General features: G+C 36.3%; 1 protein-coding gene across 3 annotated transcripts; it reads right to left on the reverse strand.

Annotated features, from left to right (window-relative positions):
* Positions 1-1,738: 1,738 nt before the first annotated feature.
* On the reverse strand, positions 1,739-25,859 carry NEK10 (NIMA related kinase 10). Of its 3 annotated transcripts, XM_085569253.1 has the most exons (6): positions 23,161-25,859; positions 21,518-21,687; positions 20,303-20,415; positions 18,679-18,809; positions 9,125-18,180; positions 1,739-6,331 (listed from the first exon to the last, which is right to left on the reverse strand). In XM_085569253.1, exons 3-5 carry the CDS (start codon positions 20,375-20,377, stop codon positions 18,123-18,125), a joined length of 264 nt encoding a protein of 87 aa, XP_085425379.1. In that variant the 5' UTR covers positions 20,378-20,415; positions 21,518-21,687; positions 23,161-25,859; the 3' UTR covers positions 1,739-6,331; positions 9,125-18,122. The 3 variants fall into 3 exon arrangements, with proteins under 3 accessions (XP_085425379.1, XP_085425371.1, XP_085425365.1); XM_085569245.1 differs by having other exon boundaries at positions 21,518-25,859; XM_085569239.1 differs by having other exon boundaries at positions 20,937-25,859.
* Positions 25,860-25,966: the final 107 nt, after the last annotated feature.

Below are 25,966 nucleotides of genomic sequence, written 5' to 3' on the forward strand. Positions count from 1 at the left end.
CAATTGTCCCAGCAAAACCTGATACTGGCATTCCTCAAGTTCTAGACTTTTTTTTTCTTTCACTAGTTTTGTTTGTACCGATTGCATTTTCCTTTTTAAATTGTTGTCTAGTTTTCTCCTAGTAAAGAATTGTTACTCCCACTCCCATATCTTTGCCTGAGAGCCTTTTAATTTAAAGATCCTCGTAATTCAGAGGGAGGGGGGTTTGCCGTTCTCCATTGCACAGGAGGCTTTGCCCTCTTTCACAGACTCCTGTCTTGTCTAACCAAGACAGATGGTCAGCATGGCTTCAACAAGGGCAAGTCCTTCCTGACCAGCCTAACGACTCTCTATGAAGAAATTACTACAGTAGACAACGGAAGGGCTACAAATGTCATTTATCAAGACTTCTGAAAAGCCTTTGACATGGTTCCCCACAACAGTAATTAATGAGTGGACTGCTAGATGGATAAGAAATTGGTTGGATGGTTGCATTCAGAGGGTAGTGATCAATGGCTCAATGTCCCAGTGGACACCAGTGACAAGTAGTGTCCCTCAGGGGTGCATACTGGGACCAGTGTTATTTAATATATACATTAATGACATAGATTGAGGGATCAGTCTAAACAAATTGCAGATGACAGCAAACTGAGTGGTGCAGCTGGCACACCTGGAGGAGGGGGATGCCATCCAGAGAGACCTGGACAAGCTCAAGAAATGGGCCCACAGGAATCCCACGCAGTTTAACAAGACCAAGAGCAAGGTGCTGCACCTGGGTCAGGGCAATCCCTCATATCAGCAGAGGCTGGAGATGAACAGATCCAGAGCAGCCCTGTGGAGAAGGATTTGGGGGTGCTGGTGGGTAAGAGGACATGACCCAGCCATGGGCACTCACAGCCCAGAAAGCCAAACAACTCCTGGGCTGCATCCACAGCAGCGTCGGCAGCAGGGCAAGGGAGGGGATTCTGCCCCTCTGCTTCCCTCTGCTGAGACTCCACCTGCAGTGCCACCGCCAGCTCTGGGATACCCAGCACAGGAAGGTCATCAGCCTGTTGGAGTGAGTCCAGAGGAAAACCAACAAGACGATCAGAGGGATGGAGCCTGTGAAGAGAGGCTGAGACAACTGGGTTTATTCAGCCTGGAAAAGACAAGGTTCTGGGATGACCTAATAATGGTTTTCCAGTACCCAAAGGGAACCTCTGAGAAACATGGAGAAGGACTTTTAACAACAGCACATAGTGGTTTGGTTTCAAACTGGAGAAGGGTAGGTTTAGATTAGATATTAGGAAAAAATTCTTTACTGTGCAGGTGGTCAGGTACTAGAACAGGTCATCCATCCCTGAAAGTGTTTAAGGTCAAGATGGATGAGACTGTGAGCAACATGATCTGGAGGGCGTTGAAAATAGATTATATTTAAGGTCCCTTTCAGTTCAGTCCATTCTGTGATTCAATGATTTCACACAACAGTATAACGATGCAATAATTTACTAGCTTCTAAGAATGATAACCAACACCCAGGAATCTGAAACCTTCTCAGAGTTTCAGTAAAGAAATGCTTCTCAGGTACATCTTGAGAAATTGTCTTCAAGCATTAATAACTGTAACTTTGTCTTTATCCCCCAACATGACATTGTTCACAGTGAGATCTCAATGAACAATCCTTTTCTCTTTATGCAAATAATGAAGAGCTAGGCAAAGCTTAAAAACAAACAGAAAGAGCCTCACAAAGATTCTTAACTCCAATCTAAATAAAGACACATTAAATTCACAGATATTTATTAGTGATTGATATAATAAGCATTACTTCAACATTTATTAGCCTAAAAACTTGCTGCTACTAATTACATGCAGGAAAATCCTGGCAAAAGGAAGGATCCAAGGAGGCCTTTGCTTGGATAAATATATGTCATGTTCTGTCTTCTGCAAACTTGTTGCTTTTCCTTCAAAGACTGAAAGTGTTCTCCCAATGGCACCTACTCCATGAACTCCATGAAAATCTGTCATCTCATGAAAGAAATTAATAGAACATTATATTTATACAGAAATAATTTTAAAATAGAGTATTTGAGGTAAAAAATGTATTTTAAAAGCTGTTAATTTTTACTCTTTAAAAATTGCATTTGTACAGACAGATACACCTTAATCTAGTTCTGCTCTTTTTTATTCAATTTTTTCCTCAATTTATATCACAGAACTATAGGGAAACCACTGCCTGATAATGACTCAGCAGGCAGGTATATGTAGATAATTATAATGATAATCTGTATCATTCACTCTACTACTGACCATAGCTTTTCTACCTATTTAGCATTTCAGTTGTACACTTTCGATCTTTAGAGAAGAATAATGATGTTTGCTACGTGTTTACATTGCATCTAGTTTTACTGATAGATAAACAAATACAAATACTATTTCTCTTTTTTTTTTTTTTTTAATTTTAAAGGGGTATAGGCCTGTTTGAACTTGTAGTTCTGGAAGAAAGATTATTGCTCAAATTTGACACACTCCTGCTAGCATATCAGACTAGAGTTCATGAGACACACCTGCTTTTTTTTTTTTTTCCTTTCCAAATGCTAGATTGACTTCTTTAATTGTCAGGAGATTTTGTCTGTTATGTTTTCTAACCTATAAACAAGGCAAAATCTTTGTACAATAAATATAGGATGGGGATAGGAAGAATGGTATTATGGCTACCAGATTATTTATCAGTGTCCAAACCTTTCTCACAGAATATATAATCAGATTTTTTTTTTTTGTGTATAATGTGATTAGTAGAAGATTTACAATCCAACAGTACAGGTTAGCAGTACACTTCTGAACTTGCATTGTGTTTGAACCAATATTATCTGTGCCCAGTGTTGCTTTTCAGATGAAATATACTTGAATTTTTGTGGTTTTACTCAGATTTATTAGTATTTGCAATAGACAAATGCTGTTAGTGGAAAGGAATTAAGAGAAAGTAAGGTAGGAAACCTAAGAAATACACTGATCAATCTCAAAAGTACAACATGGAACAAACAAAATCACAGCAAACACTAACAACAAGCTCAGATCCTCAAAAGCCTTTTTACATTTACATTTCCCAACTGAAATTCAAAGGACAGTTGTGCCCAGAACAGGTATTAGACCTTCTTCATGAAGTTTCCCCTCAGATCTGTAAAATAATATCAAAAGTGTACCTTATATACACTTCCAGGAGCTCCACTGCCAATGTGCTCTAAAATTGCATTATTTCCTACATGTTTTGTGGATGCCTTATTCATGTTCTCAATACTTTCAGTGATTTGCTTCAATATATCCTCCTAGTCATAACTTAAATGACAAATAAATAAATTTAAAATATTTTATGCCTTTCATGTGTTAAGAATGTGCAAGAATATGACTTAAAACTATAAAGGTTTAAGGTTTTTACTTACCTTTAACAAATTCAGCTTTGATACCAACCCTTCATGAGCTCTGATATCATGCACATAATGTCCAATATCAATAAGGATTTCAAACAAGTCAGTACAGAAAAATATAGAAAAGGGCAAAATTTCTTGTATCTTTGAGAAGCAATTACACAGGAGCTATTAATCTACAGCAGAGACTTTTCAGTGTTTATTATTAAAACTTACTTCAGAACCTCCTATATAGTACCATTATTTTTTAATAATGCAATAAGATATTAAGCCTCTAACACTACATACATAGGAGTTAAAGCCCCTTTTAAAAATCAGACTTCAGCCCCCATTGGCTGGGTATTAATATAAATGCCAATTCTCCAAACAACTGTAAGTCTTGAAAGTAATGCACCTTCTAAATTTCCAGTAACCTGACTTTTTTTCTTACAGTACTTTCTTTTATGCTTGTTATCACTGTATCTGAGTTTCTTCTTGCAATGCACTAAGTGATAGGATTAACATTTTTCTTCATTTAAAGAATCATGACATCCATCTTAGAAGTTTTGGCCAAGAATCCTAGTCTAAAAAATGAAAAGTACTAAGAAAAGCAAAGGCCGACAGAAAAGAGGCAACAATCTATTAGTCATATTTATTAGTTAGATGCTTGACTGAAGTTTTGTTCCTTTTTAAACTTCTGGAATAAGTAGAAATACAAAAGATTAGGCATTTGGAAAAATCAAAAGACAGTAAATTAGTCCAGATTCTTCAAAAATTTGTCACCAACCATGAAAAGTCATTATAAACTGAGGCACTTTCAGTAAAATATCCACTTTTTAAAAATAACACAAAAGTCATCTATAGAATTTTAGTAATTTATGATACATAATAAAAACATACAGAAACAGTACTGACAGGCAGACCTCCTAGACACTCTGATTACTATTCTAATGCCACAAATCTCACTGTAAGATATCACATGGCCTTTGTAGCCAACCTGATGAAATGGTCATCTTATTAGTAAAAATATGTAATTGATGGAAAACATTTTGTCCTTATTGATCCAAACCTTTCAGTAACACTCCTAAGTAAAATAGCTTGATGCAACGTCAGACCCATGGTGAAGGAGTAGAGGGCTCAGGGGAAAAAATTATTTGCTTCCAGTTAATTGCTACTGTCCAGGGCTGTGAATTGCATGTGCTAATCTTAAAAGTATGTTTATTGCCAGCAGTGTTAAATCTGTCCTCAACATATATAAAGGCTTGATTGATGGGGGGAGAAGGAGCCCACACAGAGGTAGGTTGTCTGGCACGCACACAACAGGAGTCCCAATACTGAACACCTAATCTGGCAGGCTGGCACTGGATGCAATGCAGGGAAAACTATCTGTAGTTGTGGATATGACAAAAATTGCCCATTACAAAATAAATGGCACTTAGAAAATATTTCTTTCTGGCTGGACTTTTGATAGCTATCCTAAAAGAGTTTCACAAAACATATGGTTAAAATACCTTTCAAAAATATGTTGATTCTTTCCATACTGAAGAGAAATCTCAGGGCTCTGAAAACATAACACTACAGTAGGAAAAGCACATCAGTTAATGAGAGATTCATGACACATGTGGAAAAGCCACTGATAAACAACAAAGATTCCCCTTGATACCTTACACACTGTCAAACTTTGTATTTAAATGACAGAATATCTTATTAACCTGATAACAAAGGTAATAAAAACATATTAAGTTTCTCCAGCATTTTAAAAGTACACAAGGACATTTATGGGGGAAAACAAGTGAATTTAAAAAAAAAAGCAGTGACAATAGTTACAGCACATTTAGGCATACCTGAATCTTGATATTTTCTTTTCCTTTACAGATAGCTCAAGACTTGAGACCTGCTTTCTTCTCCAATGCTGAAAAAGGTAAATTTAATCAATGGGTTTGTACTGTTGCAGTAAAAAAGCAATTTCCTGAAAAATGCAGTGTGGGATACCATAAATTCTAACAGGGACAGAAAATAAGAAATTACTCAATTTTTTTTACCCCAAATTTGTCATATTTTCAGAGAACTTAATGTACCTCTGCTTCTCCATAAACCTTAGTTCCAACACAAAGTTCTTTAAAACAGCTACTGGCAGCTGGTTAATATGTATGCTTTGATGCAACTCATCCTTACCTCTGTTTGTCAAGACTCAATGATATGGCACATTTATAGCTGAACAAACAAAAACAGTCATGAATTAAGATCACTAAGGCAGCATGGCAGAAAGAAGCTGAAAATTTCATCATTGGAAACACAGACAATGGGGCAGTAGAGAAACCACACCACCATTGCAAGTATTCTAAAAATATCTGTAAAACTCAAACAGGATATTCCAATAACTGCAACTGTATTTCACACCAGTAACAATTTTAAAAGCAATACAGGTAGCAGTGTGAGAAGCTGAACAAGGTTTCATAAAAATATACTTCTTGTCCAAAACAGACCTAGTTTTCATATGTGATCATTAAGTCCATTATTAATTCATATGGCTTCATGTTAAACCCAACTACGGCTGCTTAATAGCTCTTGTAAGTTATTTCCAACACATTCTGCTGGAACCTAAAAATCTTATTGGGCAAAAATTAAGCTCCTTACAGCCATGTGAGGCAAGTACATTGTGCATATGCTCCAGTTTGTTAGACTGCATGTTAGTTCCATATACCTACCCTCCAGGAAGGCTTGTATTTACCTCATCCTTAAGATGAAGTGCATTAAAAAACCTCCTTGCAGTAGAAAGGTATCTAGTGTACTGAATCTGCCCTCCAATTCTAATCTAGAAGAACTGTGATGAGAAATGTGACACTAGAAATGGGGGGAGGGGGGTTGTTTGTTTGTTTGAGGGGTTGTTTTGGTGGAAATACCTTTCTTTGCTAACCAAGCACACCTACCTGATTGGATATCGGAGTAGCTGTACAGCCATTTCAGGGGCTCTGTCAGAACAAAGATCACATGAGAGGCTGCATCATTAATGCATTCAGCTGTGCTAAGGACTTTGCCAACTGGAGCAGCAGCAGCTGTGCTCATCCCTGAACCCCTGAGCACTACATTCCCATGTCTTAGAGAGACACTACTGCACAGAGCCTGAGAAAAGCTACCAGGTCATTAATTACTACTGAAAACCTTTAGCCTAAGCTGACTCAAATGCATACATTTATGGGAGTAGTGACGTGCAAAACCAAGAGCCATTCTATGCTTCTTTGACCTATATTTATTCTACACTTAAATTTTCTCTATTTCATACACTGCCTTCTTGTATTTTATTTAACATCCATAGCAAAATACTCCAGAAATAAACAGATATTAGTAGAGTGTCAAGTCTAGGGTGAGTTTCAATGAAGATCAAGGCTCTATAAAGAACATCTGATGCTAGACAGCCTGAAAAATAGAAGCTATCACAAGAAAAATATTGACTTTCCTTTACACTATATGAGGTGCCAGAAACAAAGTAAATCAAAACAGAAATTGAGTCTCTATTTAGCCTTCTCTTTCTGAGCTATTTGTTGTTTTGGGGTAGGGGATTACTAAATCTGATTTATTTGTACTGTACTTCAAAATAAACTTTAATTCATAAAAAGTTTTCAGGGTCTGTTGTGGCTTTCATTGTGCAACAATAATAAACCTGTAATAAACTGGCTTTTTCAGCATTCCTTTCTTTGTCTGGTAAAATTAGCTTTGCTATTGTATATATTGCATTTGCCTGAAAACAGAAAAAGGCTAGCATTAGTAGTGCCCCTTTGCATGCACACCACAAATAAAAATCAGTGTTTAGATAAGTCAGAAGCTAATAGCAATGGACAAGTTCTCAACATCCTGTTGCATACCTAAAATATAAGCTTTAACATGTATAAAAATCAAATCATTGTTACATTTAAACTGATATTACAAAGAGAGCCTCTGAACATATAAAGAAGAAATGCTTCTATCTCTATAGGTGAAGGAAATTGCAGCAATAGATCTTCTGTCACCATATTTTGAATTGCCAGGAACAAAATTCAGTTTTCAATAAAAATAAATTGGAGAAACACCAAAAGTGATAGCCTGAGAAGTCTGTTCATGCTTTCAGGATTTTGTGAAAACCATACTGAATTCAGCTTCCATTTTCATGCAACCATGTATTCTCCACTACTCCATCCACTTTGTAGGTCTGATAGATGGCACCAGTAGATTTAGTTGGAATACTGCCCCCAGTTACTTGACAAAGTCCCTGGTGGAGACTACTCTCCTCTTTAGCAGACTTGAGGGGAATATGTGTCAGCTCTGCAGAGGCCCTTCTGCAGTTCCTGCTGTTTCCTTCTACTGCTCATGAAGGCAGAATTAAGTTTAGACCATGGTTACGCTTAAGTGGAGCCATTGAGTCCAACACATTCTGTCTGCTACCAGAATTACTGCAGACTGCTGCCAAGGCTGTGACCAGGATGGAGGACAGACAGACAGACAGAGAGCAGCTACAGCAGAAGCAAAACTTCCTAAGACCCCTTTGAAACCAATGATATACACCTTTACAGGTTACTCAGATTTACCTCTTTGGCATATAACTGAAAAAGCTGTACACCTTTTTCCTCTGTTTTTTCCTGAGTTGCTTCACCTTGCTTACTATGCAACTCTCAAAGTTATATTAGCAAAAAGAAAGAGGTAGGATTTAAAATTACTGCAGTGATATTGTAGGGTGGAACTCCAATGGAAATGAACATGCTTGTGGCTATGCCCTGATCTGAAAGGGGGGATGTTGCCTGGTGCTTAAACAAACGGAGAGGTTGGTGTCTTTTAACATAAAGAGCAGAAGAAGTTAAATCTGAACCACCTTTTCCAGCTCTGCATATTGTACTATCAGTTTTTAAGTGATTTACTGACACAACAGTCACCATACAGTGCTGGGGCAATGCAGAAAACCTCTCTATTAAAACCATTTCATATAAACAAGTGATATTTTATTTTATTGAAATCAGACTCAACCTAAAATATATCATTATATTGTTTAGATAAAAGTTGTCTAAGTCATTACAGTTTATTAACAATTCTGGTGCACAAAAATAATTTTTTTCTATACTTACTTTCATTTATTTTCTCTTAACCAATGGTTTTGAAATATACACAAACTTCTTTCCTGTTCATAATTAAGGTTCTTATTCTCTCAGTTCCTCCAAGAATATCTCTAGTTGGGTTTTAAGCTAATTTGAAGGCTTTGATTTAACATTTAGAGTTTAACAGCTGGCTACAACTTTTAGCTGATATTAATGCCCTTAATATTTATATCTTTGACTAGATCTGGAATACAACCAGGGATTTTAAGAATGGCTTATCCCTGAAGATAGAATGCCAGGAAGTTCTCTCAGAAATACCACACTTACGAAAAGAGAAATAGTTTGTGAAACAGCAACATGTCAATTTTCAGCTGCATAGTTTTTTGTACTAAATGTCAAGAAATTCAGAATTTGCATTTCTCAGTTTATTCTGTGATTATTTACTATCCTATTTTGAATATGACAAAAGCATGGTAAGAGATGCCAAAATGAACCTTGTCTGAATAAAGCTGTTTATTCTTCCAGACACCTATGTTGATAACCTTTGTGTCTATATCTCTGTGTGTAAAATGATAAAGAAACAGAAGTACTAAAGTTATAGACAGGCATATTTCCAATCTCTTAAATTATGATAACAAAGAACAACAATTAAGTGAAATTATAAACTATAATGCCTTACTTAACTGAATAAAATCTTCCTACCTGTACAGTCTGGAAAGCAGTAGTCTCACTGGGCACCAGTTCAGTGACTGCAGCACAACAAGCTAGAATAAAAATTCATAATTAACATTTAGGGCCATTTGACTCTATTGAGAAATCTCCTCCAAAAGGAATTTGCTCCATAACTAAAAATGAATCCTCACCTGACTAGAAGTTATTAAAATACCACTTTGAAATCATATGATTCATATTGATCTATCATAGGAAATTTAAATAGTGAAGAAATATATGATCAAATAAAAATAATTTCATGCTAAACACAAAACTAACTAACTAATTTTTTGTCACTGTTTTTACAGGTGAAGAAATACATATGATTCCCAGACACTTAAATACTTTATGCTTTGCTTCCTTCTAACTAAAGCATATTTTTTGAAAATTAGTGCTGGTATCACATTTATTTGAAAATCAACAAATCAGATTTGATGCTTTTACTCCCTAAAGCAGGTGTAAGTATTTACAAATTTGTAATATTTTGAATCCTTTTGCACAAGTGTATGTAAAGACATAATAGAGTATTAGACCTTATAAACCTACCTGCTTTAAGTGAGAAAGTATTTTCTTGTATCCCATCAGGACTTAGCTCATCTGACAAATGATGATACTGGATTGTCTCTGCTGCATTTGCACTAGATAAACTTCCAGCTGAAGAGTTTGATATAAGGGTCAGATGAGCCTTCCCTAAAAGAAAAAGAAAAAAAAAAAATCAAGTAGCAGTGTTAAAAATGGCTTAATATGTCTTTGTTAACCATTCTGAAAGTTCTGAAAATTTGTATGATTTCACTAAATTAGCTAATACACTTTAAAAAAGCAAACAAGCCTTTAAACAGAAAATTCCTTTATCATGCTCATCAATTATATTCGCAATTCTAGTTCACTAAATAGGTGTCTGATTAATAGGAAAACTAAATCGAAAGTAATGCCATATTTATGACTTATTAATTATTTAGTTTATACACTAAAAATATGAAAAATGCCTTATGATATGAAACATGAAAGGCTGGAAAAAATATTGATTATTCATTATGTTCTAAATAGTCTTTTAAATTTTGCTGGTATTACAAACAACTGAACAAGCCAAAGATGCTATTTGATAAAACAGGGCTTGGTCAAATATATCTTAAAAGAACAAACAGTCTTGTACAATTGCCACGATATTGAGGACTGAAAACCTACTCCTGTAACATATGAAGGAGCTGCTTGATTCTACCCCAGATCCAAATTTCCACACTAGTCTCAGGATCTTCACAAACCTGTACCAGATTACAAGCTATACTCCATAGAAGTTTGATGTGATCAGAATGGAGCAAATTGAGCATGACTGCAACTCCTTCATACATTTTATTTTCTCTTTGATTCATGGCTCTGCACAAAGGAGTCATAGCAACTCTGCTGTGAACCTAAAAAAATCAGCAAGAAATTTCAACAATAACTCCATCATTACTTTGTATTGCCAGTTAGAAAAGGGAAAAAAAACAACAGGAAGTTTAAAAAACAACAGAGATGTCCTATTAAAAAAAATAAAAGAAGTTAAAGAAAACAATTTAAAGTCACTGCAACCTGGTTAAAGTCATTGTTTAAAAGACAAAAGAAGACAATGGTCCAAACTTTCACAATGGGATGAAATCATATTTATATTGAGTTCAGCTGCCAGCAGAGGCAACCAGGCATACCCAGCCAGGATGGGAGGTAGCCAGGTGGGCTGCAGTCATCTGTGCTATCATCTTCTTATTAATGGCATTAATAGTACAAATAGCACTGACTGCATGAGCTTGTAAAGTTCATCTGTGGAACTCAAATAGCCTAGTTCCACAGATAATACAAAAATGCATCATTCTTCTCTAGTATAGTTTGAATATTATATTAAGAAGGGGGTTGGATGTATACCTTAAAAGGTTTATATAAGACTTTCATTAACTGCAATGAAGGTGGATTTCTCATAGAAAATATGGTTAAGGATATCCAATTCCACTTAAAAAGCAAAAAAGCTCCATCTGTGTTTAATGAAACATGTGAATTCAGATTCATATCTGAATTTAAAATAATCCTTAACTGGCATTGAACTTCATCTTCCTGTCTACATTCAAATTCTAACTCTTGCATCTAACTTTTGATTGACATATAACTGAGAATTTTCAAACCCAGAAACTAAACAAAACCTTTTCTTATATTAATTTTTCTATTTTTAGTCACATATAAGTGACCTTATATGTGTGAAATAGTTAAGCATGAAATTTTAAAAACCTCTTCCGAATTTTAAAGGTGATAAGTGATGTATTATCAAATTTGAAAGTCTTTCTGCTTCTCATTGAAATTCAGTAATGCTTTGCTATCAGTCTTAGCTGAGATGATTAAATAATTGAAGGAACATTGATGATTTTCTAATATAGAGGATGTGGGATCTGGTTCAGCCTCTGGCATAAACTACAGCAGCTCTAGGTCTTGCAATTTTACTAGTTTATACTGGGGATCCCAGGAACTCAGGGCTTAGCATGCTTTCCATCCAACCACTCAGGTCTGCCAGGAGCAACAAAGAGATGCACCCAGAAAAGTGACTGTTCACTTTATGATAACATTGCAACTCATCTGCACTGGAGGCCATCAGTGCAGAGAGAAATGGATTACAAAGAAACTGCTGGAAAAGATTTGGCTGCATCAGTATATGACTGAAAATACACAAGTATCAGAATTTGACCTTGGGTATATTCAAGTGGCACATTTTCTAATTCCTCTAAATACACACATCCCTAAACAAAAAAGTTAAAATTTATTTTAACATAATTAATCCACACACAAAGTCTCACATGCTAGAGAGAAAATCGTGTTCGTGTAATATCACCAGCAAGTTCTCAACAATCTCGTTTATCATCTCTCTACATTCTGGACTACAAACTGATTATTCCTGGCATTTATATCAGAGGAAATTATATGAAAAACCCACGTTGCTCTTTAGCCTCCTTCTTTTGATGATTTTTTTTTCCCCCAAGTCTTAAGTAATAATATCAAATTGTGCACAAAAGCACTTAAAGCCACAAATATGTGCTGGGTCAAGAGAAACAGTGCAACAATTTTCCAGTTTTCCCAATACAAAATAAAAGTAAATGTGGATGCGCAAAAATAAGGACACAACTATATTTTGTGTCTTACTGGTAATTAAGAAAATGGAGTATATTTTTAAAAACAATCACAATTTCTATGAACATTTGTAATATACTCCAAACTCTTTCTTGCCGAGTCCAAATATAACACAAAATCCTACATTACATTCAATGAAGAAAGTTAAATGGAAGTTGAAAATGTATGTAAAATATCATTTAAATTAACACAGACATTAAAAACAAATTAAACTGAATCAGAGTTTTGGGAAGTCTGGGAGACAGCAGATCAATAATAGTAGTTTTTCTCCTATAATAGATATAATAGATGAAAGTTACTCTGTCCCCCTTTTTGCTGTTTTTTCCCCTTTTTATCTTTATTTAACCACTAATTAATGAGAAGAGGGCACATATACATGGATTAGCTGTATGAGTTCATAATTTACTACGCTGATCAATATTCTACCAGATTATTGTGAGGCACTGTTATATTAAGATGAGAACAAAAGATTTTTATATGTAGGAAGTCAGTAGAAATTCCAGAATCCTGGATGAGTATTGCAAAGACAGATTCTGTGATTCCAGTCTTGCAGAGCCATCCACATGAACAAGAAGTCTGCTGCCAGGACCAATGTTTCTATTTAGTTTCTACTGCTTCTATATAAAATTAAAAACATTTAAGTTTTCCTCATGAAAAATAGCATTGAGTCAAGGGAAAACATTAAAAAGATTTTGTTAACTATAGCACATTAAGTTGAACTTACCATTCTGCTGAGCTAGTCAGGGGAAGAAGAGCACCAAAAAACTTATGGCTGTCTGTGGCAGATAACAAATTTACTAGGGTCTGGAAAAAAATTGAAACAAGCTAAGTGAATGTATGATTCTGTGTAAATATAAAGTATATTGTTTTATTTTAAAACTCAAACACGAATATAAATATTTATTGAAAAGTAAAAATTAAGATACCAAATCCTTACACAATATGTTAAAAGTCTTAGATACATTTAAAGTACACTTAAATATACACCTAAAATCTTAGAATACAGTACAATACTCAGTAGGACAAGCAAGGATGTTTCTTCTCAAACTACAATTAGTATCTCTTTGAATGCTAAAGTATCTCTATTACACCACTGTAAAAATTTGTGTTTGTGTAACACTTCAGAACTTGAAATTAGGCCTCCTTAAGTAAAAAGTTAATATTCAGCTTATAGTTAAACAGCATAGTAATTTAAGGCCCTGCCTGTATTTCTGCTCATGATTAATAAACTCCGTATTTGTCTAGATTCTCTAAAATTAGGTTGTCTGATACTATATGATTACAATTACCATTATTTTTCTGCAGCATGATAGAATCATGAAAACCTAGTTATACTAATTTGGATCTCAACTGTATCTCAGTTTAGCCACAAACCAGCAATAGTCAAGCACAGATTCTTAGACTGATCGTAATGTATAGCAAGGGATGTCTGAGTTGATACAGAATATTTAGATACAGAATACTTTGCAAGTGAAAAACCACACCAGAAATTTGTGTAAGAAAACTTTTAAATATGTTTACATTTAAAAAGTATACAAAGCTATTTGAATCATAGTAACATGTAGCTCAGGACAGTGTATACATGAGTGCTACTTTTTATATGAACAAATGTTTAGTCCAAATGTTTGCAATCTGTTTATCTCAAACAGCCAATAATCATACATCAGACCAAGTAACTTACAGAGAAGAACTTATTTTTATGATACTATTAATACATTTGTAAAACAGAGATTATTTTACTTTACAAGCCTGACAAGGTAAGGAACTTAGTCCCACCTAGGTCAAATCTGAAAAGCATGTGTTATTCTATTAGGTAGCTAATTAAACAAAACTAGCAATTTTATAAAGCACTTATTTATGTGCTCCACTTGCTAAAACTCATTTGTTGAGTTCCAACAGTACTCACTCTTTGATTTCTAACAGCAGAAAGCTTTTGGAAAATATCTGTGGAACAAAGGAAGACACACATTTTCTCACTAATATTTTTATTTTATCAGTCATATAACAGAGGAAAACACTATAAATTCTTTGAACCATAATTAGCTCAATTTACTCTTTTATTTCAATACATAAAAAGATACAAATTTCTTAAATAAACATTACTTATGTAGAAAAACAAGCTGCTACCTTCTACAGGAATTTAGCTTTTATTCATGTGATGATGCCTACAGTGAAAGTACTATCTTAACAACCACCTGAAGTATTTTAAGCCTCACACCAAAAGTTGTGAGTAGCCTTATCATTTATGTTATCAGCTACTGCACTTACATGTCATGACCAACTTGTCTACATTATGCTGCTCTTCTCTGTAATTAAGACAATGATTTGCTGCTGTTTCCATGTACTACAAGTAGGGGAGGAAAAATAAAGGATACCATTAGGAAAAAAAAGTTTTCTGACTTCATAAACCTAGACTGCTCTACACAGGTAGAGCCTGTAGGTGGTGCATCTGTTTCATGAAAAAATATTCTGTAATTCAATAGTAGTGTAGTCCTAAGGTTTAAACCTGCTTGGATATTGAAAAAAAAAACATTTATTTTATCAGTGTGCTTTTCCCTTTGCAAAGTCATTTGCTACAGTGCAGGATGACTTTCCTCATCTCCCTTCAAAAGTCTACAGTTTCTTTTGACTGAACCAAAAGAAATGTTGACTTTTCTAATTCTTCTCCCACTTCAGGAGGCATTTAAGTCTCCTAACTACAAATCCTAGATAAATGCAGCTAGACTATAGGACAGTTGTTTTCAAAACTAGTGAAAACAGAGAAACAGACTCACTTCTTTCTATAAACCAAAAGATCTGCACACTGCTTTTTACAGTCTATATCATTCTAATAATAATAAACTGACAGACAACATAATGAACAAAGGTACTACAAGGAATTCTACCCGAGCTAGATTTTCAATTCCACCCAGACTGTGGAGCATTTCCTACAGGAAAATTAAAAAAAAAAACCAAAAAACAAACAAAAAAAAAAAAAAAAAAAAACCAAAAAAAAAAAAAAAAAAAAACCAAAAAAAAAAACCCAAAAAATTAGTTCAGAATTACTTATCATAAGTAGATAAATAAAAACTCAAGAGGTGAAATGTTAAAAGATCTTTTTCCTTCAGTAACTATATTATAGGAATTTTACATATCTTTATGATAAAGTCAAATACCAAGCCTAGGCCTCAGAGCAATGACCAAGCCATCTGTTATGGAGATTTACAGTTTCTTTGCTAGGGTCAGCAACAACAGACGTGACATAAGAAATAACAGAGATTGAGCAAATTATGCAGCAATGGTGTAAAACCATTCTTGAAATCTGTTTATTTACAATTCCCATTCTCACATATAGAAATATAGATACAAATATGTACATCTGCATTCATAAGAACAAACGTTTTTACACACAAACAGCAACACAGCTTGTACACATGACACTTACATGCATCCCCTTATCCAAGCAAGAAACAATATTTTTAAAAACTGACCTGGTAGCATGATGTCCTTATTAATAATCTCAGGCAGATTGATACTCTAAGAAAATAGATGGACGGAGCTTGACTAACCCATTGCCTCTAAATTAAATATTCAAAATATAAACCAAATGCAATTTTAAAAGTGTTTAAATACATAAATAAAGCAGTTTGATTCAGGATCACTTGACTAGATGATTAGTGAGCTACAAAAACTGTTCAACATACTATACCACAGAACTTTTAATACCATTTATATTCAAACACAGTAGCAGCTATAAATAAATTTATTACATTATATGAGCATTACCAGCCATCACTTATTATCACTGGACTGATGAGGGGAAAGAACATACTCATCTCTAAGAACAAACTAACTGCGCTTTGATATAAACTTTTAGTGGTTGAATTGAGGCCCAAAAAAGTAAAGTAAATGAGAAGGCACAGAGCAAACTTCAGTGCACAAAATACACTTATGCAAAAATATGAGTGCTACAGAAGTAAAAATAGCTGTATTTAAAATATTCTTTTGAATTATCATAATCTATCCTGGCTTTTAAAGGCTCTAATTCTATTATGTTGGAAATAAATTGTTGTTTAGTTTAAGTGTTCTTGAAATAGGATTGTATTTCCATATAGAACTTCCTCCTTTATATTTCTCCATATGATTCACCAGCATAAGATATGGCAGAAAATACAAATCAGGTTTGCAGAAAGTGTCCAGGGGCAGTAATCCCACATAAAATGCCAGCAATGGAATCACTATTTCCATTGCCTGTTGTAAGTATATATCCCCATTTCCCTATTTAAAATAAGCCTAAAATTAGACATCTTTGCCATGTGGTTTTTTGTTGTTGTTTTAACTGAGAGAACAAAATTTGTTTGGATAAGTTTCTTGGAAACAGAAAAAGTGCACGGGTCATGGCAGTTCTCTTCCCATTTCATCATTTGCAGTTGGGAATGACGCCAATAGCTAAAAATACTTTTATAAAAATAAATGTTTTACAAATAGATACTAACAAACTCTCAGCCCTTTTATGTCAATATTCTGCCCAAAATAATACCATTTTTCATTATGATTCCATAATTAGCCACTTCAGAAGAGCACAAAAATTTCATGGAAAGAAAAGAGCAACCATATACCTGTGTGCAAAATTTTTAGGTCAGATTTTAAAGTGGCCTGAAGATATTACCATGGTGGACATGGTAATATCCATTACCATGGATATGAGCCTAATTAACATTTGAGATCCCCTTCTACTACAGTTACATTTACAATACACACTACTAGACACACCAGGGTATATTCCATCTTATCTACATATCTACTAACTTATGCTTGTTTCATCAACCTTGCCTGGGTGCTTTCATTCCTAATACATGAGGCATGTTTTGCCATATTGCTATCACAAAGAACCACCAAAGAAAACCAAAATATAAGCCAAATATGTCAGAGTGTATAAACAGAACTAGGGAAATCACAATGTAAGCTATTCTTGGATTTCTGGCAAATGAAACTGAGCCACCGACCTCCCACTGGTGAGTACTGAGTTCCCATGAAAAAAAGAGGTACCAGATTTAAAAATCACTGAAATAATCTGTTTTAAACTCACTGTCATTTAGATAATCAAAGAAACCCCTAGTTCTCCAGTTGGTTCTGAATAAAGGTCTAAGTAAACTATGTGGTTTAGAATCCCCTAGTAGTTATATATTAATACCTTTAAATGCTCTAGGATTCCATCTTTAAACTTCTGTGCATTTTTGAGAACGTGTATTTGGGCTTTAAAAAAGGAAAATACGATACACTGCAAAGAAGTATAGTAAAAAAATCCTGAAAAATATATCTTCTTTTCCCTGAAAATATCTTTCTCTATCCCCTCTATATTTGTAAGGTCCTGTACTTTTTCCTCACATAACACAGAAATACAAATAAACACAAACAACTGGCATCAATCATCTGAATTTTATGGAAACCATTGGCCTTTCACTATAAAGGCAGCAGTCCATAAAATACAAATAGAATCAGTAAAATAAATTAGAAAAGCAAGTCATAGATTACAGATGAATGTACAGATGAATGATCAAGAAAACATAGCAGTTAGAATTTTGGTCATGCAAGTTTTATCATATACCCAGTCCTTCCTTGGTCTGTCCCACTAACCAGGGCATTGCTCCTCAAAGCCAATACACAAGTGGTTATTTAAAACAACTACAAGTGCTGCTGGTAATTTCCACAGAAAGGTGTGTAATTGTAACAATATGGGATACTATCCATGCATCTTGCTTCTTCATAGAAAGTAAGAAAGAGTGGCCTTCCTTCTTGGTTATGGATGTGTTTCATATACTGGTCTGTAGGCAAGTCTGACCTTAACTAAAGTTGTAAATATATCTTAAAACAGCTGACGCTTGGGATGCTTGTTAAAATTTCTCTCATTCTTGTGGGTCACACTAGAAAGGAAGAAAAAAAGAAAAATGGTGAATTGCACATTAACTTGCCATAAGACGGTTTTGCTGTGCTACGACTTAACATTAGCAACAAAAACTAAGAAATGTTGTATCAGCAGTTATCACAGAATAACATGATTTCAGATTGCCAGACATTAACAGTCTGTCTACTGCATAATTTGGGACTGTCAGAGTGGTATAACTTTTCCAATTAAAGAAACTATCACTATTTAAAATGAGTTTTTTAACCCTCACCAGTACACTCTGCTGAGTGGGAAAGGTTGAAACTTACAAAGGCAGGAACATAAACAATTAATTTTAAAAAATTAAAAGTATGTAATTCTCATCTCAAATACTGGATTAACAGGAAAAGTACAAGTAACAGACATACATAAAAATACAAATGCCTTCGATACCTCAACAAGGTGATACCCTTAGATACATAAAGGTATCTCATATTCATGGATATGAGTGTCATCATCAGCTTTTAATTATTTTTACCTGAATTTTTCAAGCTCAACAGCTTCTGTTGATTCTTGCCATTGACCATTAGACTTCTGTTCACTGCTTTTGACATTTTGCCAAGTTCTTGTCACACTGGTTTGACCACATTCAATGTATATAGCTGGAAGCTAAGGAAGGAATAGATAGTAGTCATGAGGCAAACACTGCATTTTAAGTTTTCTGAGAATATTATCACGCAAAAGTACCTTTTCTCACGCTCTGACTTGCACTTTGGACCTAAAATTTGCTATTATAGTAAACACATACCTCCTGTGGAAAACAAAACTGACATGGTAGAAACCTGATGCAAAGCAAGACTGAAAAACAAGTACGGAGAGCTAAGTAAAAGGTGAAGAATGGTGCCTTTTTAAATTTATGATAGCAAAGCCCAACAAAATCTGCAACATATGCTCATTATCTGTGTTTCTTACCTCTCTCAATTCCACAATTGCACAGCCTTCACATTCTTTCAGGCTGTACAACTCACGTTTCAGCTTTCTGCTCAGAAGCAATTCCAGGCCTCTAACCAGGTAGAAAGTGCATAACTCCTACCTCACATGGATGAATGCTTTAGTTATTTTGTCATATCTTTTTACAGAATTGAAAGGGAGAAAATGTTCTGTGATTCCAAAGACACACCCATCATCATCTATTGGTTTTCTTTGCTTCAAATGGCAAATACAAGCTTCACTAAGTGAGTTGAGGTGAAGGAGATTTGACTTTCTCCTGTAAGTTGGTATTTAAGCCCTGGATATTTTTAGTTGAAGTGTTGTTCTTCAAAGACAAATTGTTTATGGTTAAAATGCTGATCTTATTTTATATTCTTTACTACTCTCCCCCATGCTGTTACTCACACATCTTTAAGTCTACCTTTGTGTGACATTGAGAAAGAGCACAGAGGAAAAACAATTTGCTAGGCTACTTTAATATATGCAACAATAGCTGATGAAACTTGCTCAAGATACAAAATAAAGAATTTTCCTATTAAAATAAAAAAATATGGTATAGTAGAATGGGAAGTTTCACTCTTTTACCCATTCTAAATGTGATTTGTCCCACACAGGTCTGATGTTGCCAAGAAAAAAGAGAAAGAGACAAGAAGGAAGACATCCACTACCCAAGATTTTGCTAACATGCTTTAGTCATTATAGTACACAATGTTCTAAACACATGCCAGAAACCATAATAACCATTAATTATAATTCTAAAGCACATTTAATAACAGTTATTGAAAAATACCTGTTGGTTCCTTGACTGAACACTTAAGAGAGACTGAAACCTTTTTAGATCACAATAATCACTGGGAAAAAAAACCACAACAGCATGTGTTAATGGTTACATAAAAGTATTTCCATAAGTGTAAAGAAAGTCAATAAGCAACAATGCTACTGACAGAAAATAAAGTTTTCTAGTGTTGCCTGGTGTCCACATTTTACATACAGAAGAATTTACAGCTTCTCCAGAATGCCTTAAATCAACAAAGGTGTAAATAAACTTTGTGACCAGAGTAACAGTTGTCATGTTTATACTGCACTTCAAATTGAAGCATTCTGCTTTGGCAGACAGTGTAAATTCCACACAAGTCCTGCTGAAGTTCAAAGTAAAATGTTAGATACCATACCTCATAGAGATCCCAGGAGGCTTTTTTTTCTACTGCTTTTTCTGTGCTCTTCAACTTTTTGTCCTGATCAGGCATTGTGTATCAGTATTATCATGGAGTTAAAAACTCTTTTCCTTAAAAGCAAAGTAGATACAAAGAATTATACCACTGCAGCAAAAGGAACGTGTTTACTTACAGAATCAACTGATACTGCTTTTAGGAAAAAAAATAGATTTGTCATTTTCTCAACATGAAGCCTTGGACATTATATCAGGATATCCTTTGAAATTCCAGATATTAATAAGAAAACTTTTAACTTAACATACAGAAACCTTGGTTTTCCAACACATGCATAGACAATGGTGTCTTGCTCTTTCGTGTATTTTTGCATTAAGATTTTTTCCTCTTCTTTTACCTTCTTGCCATTACTTCTCTGTAAATTGGCTGCATATGTTACAGCAATGCTTACAGGCTAACATCAAGGTTGTCAAAAACAAGCTGTTGTCCAGACAACAGAGAATTTAATAGTTATATCACCCAAATAAACAAGTCAAATGAAGGGTAGAAAAGGAGGCATCTGACAAAAAAATGAGATGCATACAGTGAGTTGAGAGACGTGATTCTCCCCCTCTACTTGACTCTCCTGAGACCCCACCTGGACTACTGCATGCAGCTCTGGGGCTCCCATCAGAAGAACAGGGACCTGTTGGAGTGAGTCCAGAGGGCTACAAAGAGGATCAGAGGGCTGGAGCACCTCCCCTGTGCTGAGAGAAACTGAGAGTATTTGGCCTGGAGAAAAGAAGGCTCCAAGGGAGATATCCAGAAGCAGCCCACTACCTAAAGGGGTCTACAAAAGAGTTGGAGAGGGCCTTTTTACATGTGTATGTGGTGTTAGGAGAAGGGGATGATGACTTTACACTAAATGAAGTCAGGTTTAGATTAGATATCAGGAGGAAATTCTTTACTGTGAGGGTGATGAGGTACTGGAAAAGGTTGCCCAGAGAAGTTGAGGACATCCCTGGAAGTGTCCCAGGTCAGGTTGGATGGGGCTGTGATCAACCTGGTATATAGTAACAGGTGCCTCTGCCATGGCAGAGACTTGGAAGCTGATGATCTTAAGGTCTCTTCCAATCCAAACCATTCCATGGATCTATGATCACACAGTCTGCCAAAGAATAACAGAAATTTCCATCAGTTTAGAATCTAGGCCTTCTGAAGGTCTTATACCAAACCTACCTGCTTCACTTGCAGTGGGACACAGCTTCTTTCCGCAGATGAGCAAATCCATATGGCATGGCTTCATCAGGGTCATTATGACACACTAAATCCCTTGACTTCCCACAAATGCCCTAACCTAGTCACTTTCACAGTACACAACACCTGTTCACTGAAAATCTTCTAAAGCCCTAGAAAAATACAGAAAGACATGCAAAGAAGCTATTCAACAGGACTCTCTTGCTGCAACAAAAGCAATTATATTTATATAGATCCTTCTCTGAGTGGAAAAAAAAAAAAAAAAAAAAAAAAGAATGGCCAGGCACAGGCTGGGGCTGTTGAATTGTCCTAGAGAATTACATACATGCAGCATATTAGTAGAGCACTTTCAATTTATAAACCAAGGATATAATACCACTGTCTGATCCTTTCTATCTATTTTACTGTTCACTAAACATGGACTGTTTGGATGTTCCCTTTGGTGTGTCATTAATGGGATTTTCTGTATCAAATCTGATGGTCTCTTTTTCTTGCCATGCAGTGTAGAATTCCTCAGCTACTGATTTTTATTTCTCCTCCTCATAAAGGCAAAGAAGAAAACTGGTCATGAAACAAAAACATTGTAAACTAGTAGAAGCTGTTCCTTCCCAAATGAACATCAGAGTCATTTTTCCACAGTTATACAATCTCACATCACAGAACTACCCAAAATGCAACTGTTGCCAGTATGAACTCATGCACTGTAATAAATCCCTCTCGGAAGTGGCCTGTAAGCCCAGTTATTCCATGTCTAGTCTTTTAAACAAGCCTTTATCCTAGCACAGGGAATCATTGATCTGGATCCACAAGAAACTTCTCTGGTCTCTTCCATGAATCTGTTCAAAAGGTTATTAAAAAACACCCCAGAACGCTTCTGTGGCACCAGTTATTACCAGGGAATGAATATAAATAGGATGTTTTACCACTCAGTAGACAAAACTACTGAGTTCAGACTAAACTGATTGCAGTTTGCTCAAAGCATTTATGTCCTTTGCTTCAAGTACATTAGAAGTTAAGAGAAGCCATGTACATTGCTAAGCATTAAGAATCCTCAGGAGTAAGAATTTCCATGTATTATTTCAGTGATATTCTTATATCATCTTCCCAGTACCCTGTCCATTTGGAATATTACTGAGGCATGACACAATGCAATAAGCACCTCACATTTGCACAGTAGGAAATACTGTGAAACTCACAAAGTGTCTATTTGACCATGAGTATGTGTGCACAGGTTTCAACAAGAAGAACCAAACCACACACAAATAACTTGTTCATGAGCACAGTTAAACCTAAAATTTTTAGAATCCTGTGAAATCCTTGGATTAACTCTCCAAATCCCAAACAGCAGGATTCCCAGTATGGCTATGATTTAATCCAGAACCGTTAGGTCTTTGTGATTATTTAGAACATTTTACAACTGTCAACCAACCTGACTTTAGGGCTGCCATTCCAATTCTGATGTTACCTTGGTAAAGAAGAAATAGAATAACAGGTGACAAATATTTGTTGCCATTACAGATCTAAAAGTCCCTGCGCAAAATTGAACTTCATAAACATCAAGCCACATTCCCTTCGCTGCTGCTGAGACCAAAGGGACGCTGGTCACTCAAGGATACAGTACTCACCCAGCTCTGAAGGTTCATCCTGAGGTTACCTCTCTGTTTCCTAGAGGCCAACAAGTCACCACAGGTCAGGAAGTCCTTCAAGAAAGAGGCCAGCTCTGGCCACAAACTGACCCTGCACTGACCTCTTTAGTCTGTCAGCCCAGCATTATCCCAGATGCACAGCTCACTGGATTGGGAAACCAGATTCAGGTTACAAATAATCTCTCCTACTTTAGCCCTGATTGCCCGGTCTCCAAAGTACTTCTACTGTACAAGGGCAGGGACAACATGCAGAAAGGAGGATTTATCCATGCAGCTTAGAATGTTACGCCCTTCACCTTACTACAGAGATTAGACTAATAATTAATTAGTCTAATCAACAACCAGCTGCCAGTGAAAATGGCTTTTCCCATCTCTTCCCTTCCCCTTCCATCAGCAATTCTTCTCTACTTCTTCAGCTGATCTGACCCAAACCTGAGCAAATTTAGAGAGCTAAACATACAGAAAACAATACACTCTGTTTATATTGTTACCTTCCTACCAATTTAGGTCACTGTTACAGTGGCCTGAAGAGTGCCCCTGCTGACAGGACAGGAATGCTCAGGTGTAAATTCAGGGAGAAGAACAGAGAAGTAGTCAGTCATTAAATGAGGTAGGTATATTAGCACCTTGAGTGAGGGGTAGACAAACAGAAACAACTCCATTTTCCTTCTATCAGCTAGAAACTTGAGAAAAAAAAGACATTAATATTTCCTTACCTCCAGTTATTTGACTTTCTTTGAGTCACTAAGTTCCCACCCCATGTTTTTTACTCGTGCCAGCAGAAATTTCCATGGATTCCATGGAGCCAGGCTATTCACTGTCCTCATAACTATCCCCCTGCTATGACACCAGCCATGAGGAATGTGTAAGAAACACAACACACAACACTCATTAGTTGTGCCAGATAAAAACTGACAACTCTTTTAAAAGAACAGAGACACATTGAAAGAAAAATGTCTTCAAAGCACAGTCTCACTTAATTCCATTTAAGACAATGAAATTAGAGCAATAGTAATGCATTCATTTTAACTGGGGATAATTACATTTAATTAGTTATGTTGATTTAATTACATAGGAAGAGAGATGCATTCTGACAGCACTGGAATGCAGGATGGGACAAGAAATGCTCCAAGAACCCTGTCAGAAATGAAAGAATCCACATGATGAGAAACAGGAGACAAAGGAATTACCCCAGACTTGATCTGTGGCTCAGTCTAGTATCTGTCCCAGATGACATAAGCACATAAGCTTCAGAAGGTAAAAACATGCCCCAAAACAAACAAAACCACAAAGAAGTGTTGGAGGATGAATCTACCCTCAAGACCACAGTGTAATGTAATGGTCTCTTCAACACAAAGATGTCTCACATTCCTTATATTTATTAGCAATAACTAGTGGATATGCTTCATTTGTAAGCCAACTGGTTTCTAGATTTTCCCTTGAACTCCTTTCTTAATCACTATAGTGGCTGAATTCCACTGTCTAATCATACACAGGATAACAGGCTTAAGGTAGATAAAGAAGCAGTAGATATGGTGGCTTTAATAAGACTTTTGATGCTGTTGCTGGATAGGAATGTATCTTAATACCCTGTCTAATACCATAAGCTGGGTCAGACGAAGGTCAGGTGAAACTTCACTCCCTATAAGAGCAATTACAAATACATTATTGTCAAAACAGAAAGGGATTTCAAACATGATCAAAATGATGGCAAAGGAAGCATCAAAGGTGATGAAAAACTCTCAAAAGATACTTTTCGTTATGCAGTCTGGTGGGGAAGAAAGGGACGTCTGGCTGGCTTCCCCTCTTGTTCTCAAAGAGCATGGCAGTCATAACAGATCCTCATCAGGGATAGCCTGTAGCTAGGAAATTGTATTGAAGAACCCACACAAACAACGTTTGAAGAATATTTATTTAATTTTATTAAATGAATCAACATGGAAATCTATGTGTTTGCTATACACAAAAACTTCCACATGCATAAATGTGTGTCTCTATCTTTCTTCGGTGATCCTCTAAAGGTTAACAAGGGTAAGGTTAGGGATCACTGCTGCTTTGTTTTGGCATTGTTTGTCTTTTGGGTTTTTTTGTTTGTTTGTTTTCCCTGTGTACCACCCTCATTCCATAAATGGCCAGGCCTATTCTCAGATTGCTGGATCCACCAAATATCAGTCTCTTGGTTGATTTCCAGAGCGTAACTTTCCCCTGCCGAGTTTGCCTAAATCCATCTCGTTAAACAGCAGCTCATATACGTAAGAAGAAAAAAAGATAAAACAATAGAGGATTTCTGGGTCTAGTCAGCAGCTCAGTTCAATTTCAGTATCAGCTCCAGATTAACACTAGCTCTTTGAGTTCACCCCTCCACTCTCGGTACCAAGCGGACCTTTATACGGAATTACACGGCCATTCCTTAGAGCCTCCGGGAATGACGAGACTGTTCAGCGCCTGCTGAAAGCTGAAGGAGCGGGGCAGTGGCGCACGTCATCAGAGGAACGCGAGGAGGATGAGGACACGGCCCCGCCGTCCCTTCCCCTTCCCTGCCGGCACTCGCCCGTCCCCACGGCGCGTCCCCGCCTTCCCGCCCCCTCCGCGGCCCGGCTACAGCGACGCTCCCTCGGCCGGGACGGGCCCCTCAGCCAATCACCTCCCCTCTTCTTGGCCCGCCGGCCAATGGCGAGCCGCCGTGCTGCGCGGTGCCGCGGCTCCCTGGCACCGCTTCCGCCCGGCGTCGTTGCCATGGGCACGGGGGAGCCCCGGCCCGGCCCGCCCCAGCAGCGCCCGGGCC

Source organism: Lonchura striata, chromosome 2, assembly GCF_050655825.1.
Source record: "Lonchura striata isolate lonStrDom1 chromosome 2, ASM5065582v1, whole genome shotgun sequence".
Classification (NCBI taxonomy): domain Eukaryota; kingdom Metazoa; phylum Chordata; class Aves; order Passeriformes; family Estrildidae; genus Lonchura; species Lonchura striata.

Bases quoted from the DNA above. Each gene is read 5' to 3' on its own strand.
- NEK10 (XM_085569253.1), bottom strand. From the start codon at position 20,377: ATGCCTGATCAGGACAAAAAGTTGAAGAGCACAGAAAAAGCAGTAGAA. The intron at 18,810-20,302 runs GTATGGTATCTA...TTCCTTCCTTAG, and splicing joins CCTCCTGGGATCTCTATGAG to CTTCCAGCTATATACATTGA. The intron at 18,181-18,678 runs GTAAAAATAATT...CTTCCTTTCTAG, and splicing joins GTTGAGCTTGAAAAATTCAG to TGTGACCCACAAGAATGAGA.